We start from the raw sequence: 1,102 nt of genomic DNA, 5'->3' as shown, positions 1-1,102 counted from the left end.
TTTTTTTTTTTTTTTTTTTTTTTTTGTTAATAAATTTTGTCTGGGCTGATTATTTGTGTTTTTGGCTTAATTTGGTCACTAGAAACGAGCCTTAAATCGATTATTGTCGAATGTTATTCTTCTTCTTCGATTCACAACCATTCCTCGAGGCTTTACTTTTCCACCACCATTTTTTGCATGGGAAGGAGACTAACTTGAGTGGTAGGGAGTTTGAATAGGAATATGCGTGTCCGAATTCACTAAAAAAAATTTAAAAATTTTGTGTTTTTGGTCTATCCGATCAAGTGGTAGATATAATGTCACGCTCTTAATCCATATGATATGTAATGTCATTTTATGAAGTTATATTCAATTGAGACTTTTAGAGAATCTTTGACTTATCCTTTAGTAGTGAACTGGTCCAAATTATCAAGTGTCTACATGAGTATCGTAGTAGTTGGCAGGCACAAGAATTGGTCGCCCGTGATTATGAGTATTGTACTATATGAGAACCAACCAATCTCTAGTAATGAACTATTTAGACCGACATGGTTCATATAAGTGTGTAGCAGGAACGATTATGGGGTCACACCTCATGATCTTACACGATGTCCAGGAATCATAAAAAAACATATCTAGATTACTTAAACTTGTGATGAGCTCAAATAAGTTAAAAATTTTGAAGTAAGATTCTCGTGATAAGCTTGAACTTTTTTCGACCAATTAAATCGGTATTTGTTTCTTGTCATTTAATATCATAAATCATTTTCAAATCTACCCATATATTTAAAGGGAAAGCTAGTTTAGCTTAATTTATGGTTCATGTGATTCCATCTCAATCACGTTTGTTTTACTTAAAAATTTACACACAGATCACATCACTAATCACTAATTAAGAAAATTAGTAAAACCTTAATCCAAAACCAATTTGGGTTCCCTTTCCACCTACCATATCCATGAGAAGAATTTCCGATTCCATGAACCCTTTCGCAAAAAAATATCCATAGCAGAACGACGATCACTATGGATACTGATAATACGGTGGTGGCGGTGGCGGTGGCGGCGGCGGAGGTGGTGGCGGTGGCGGAGGTGGAGGCGGGGGCGGAGGCGGAGGAGGAGGAGG

At 36.4% G+C, this 1,102-nt stretch overlaps 1 protein-coding gene across 1 annotated transcript in view; it reads right to left on the bottom strand.

Annotated features, from left to right (window-relative positions):
- Positions 1–700: 700 nt before the first annotated feature.
- The window catches only part of LOC111457817 (leucine-rich repeat extensin-like protein 6), a 2,278-nt gene continuing 1,876 nt past the window's right edge, over positions 701–1,102 (bottom strand). The window contains exon 2 of the mRNA XM_023100215.1: positions 701–1,102. This exon is cut by the window's right edge and continues 1 nt beyond it. Within this exon, the coding sequence (XP_022955983.1) occupies positions 1,001–1,102 (102 nt within the window). The 3' untranslated portion in view covers positions 701–1,000.

This window comes from Cucurbita moschata, unplaced genomic scaffold, assembly GCF_002738365.1.
Source record: "Cucurbita moschata cultivar Rifu unplaced genomic scaffold, Cmos_1.0 Cmo_Scf00020, whole genome shotgun sequence".
NCBI classification, from domain to species: domain Eukaryota; kingdom Viridiplantae; phylum Streptophyta; class Magnoliopsida; order Cucurbitales; family Cucurbitaceae; genus Cucurbita; species Cucurbita moschata.
The sequence above is the reverse complement of the archived record's forward strand: the minus strand, read 5'-3'. Positions and strand labels throughout refer to the sequence as shown.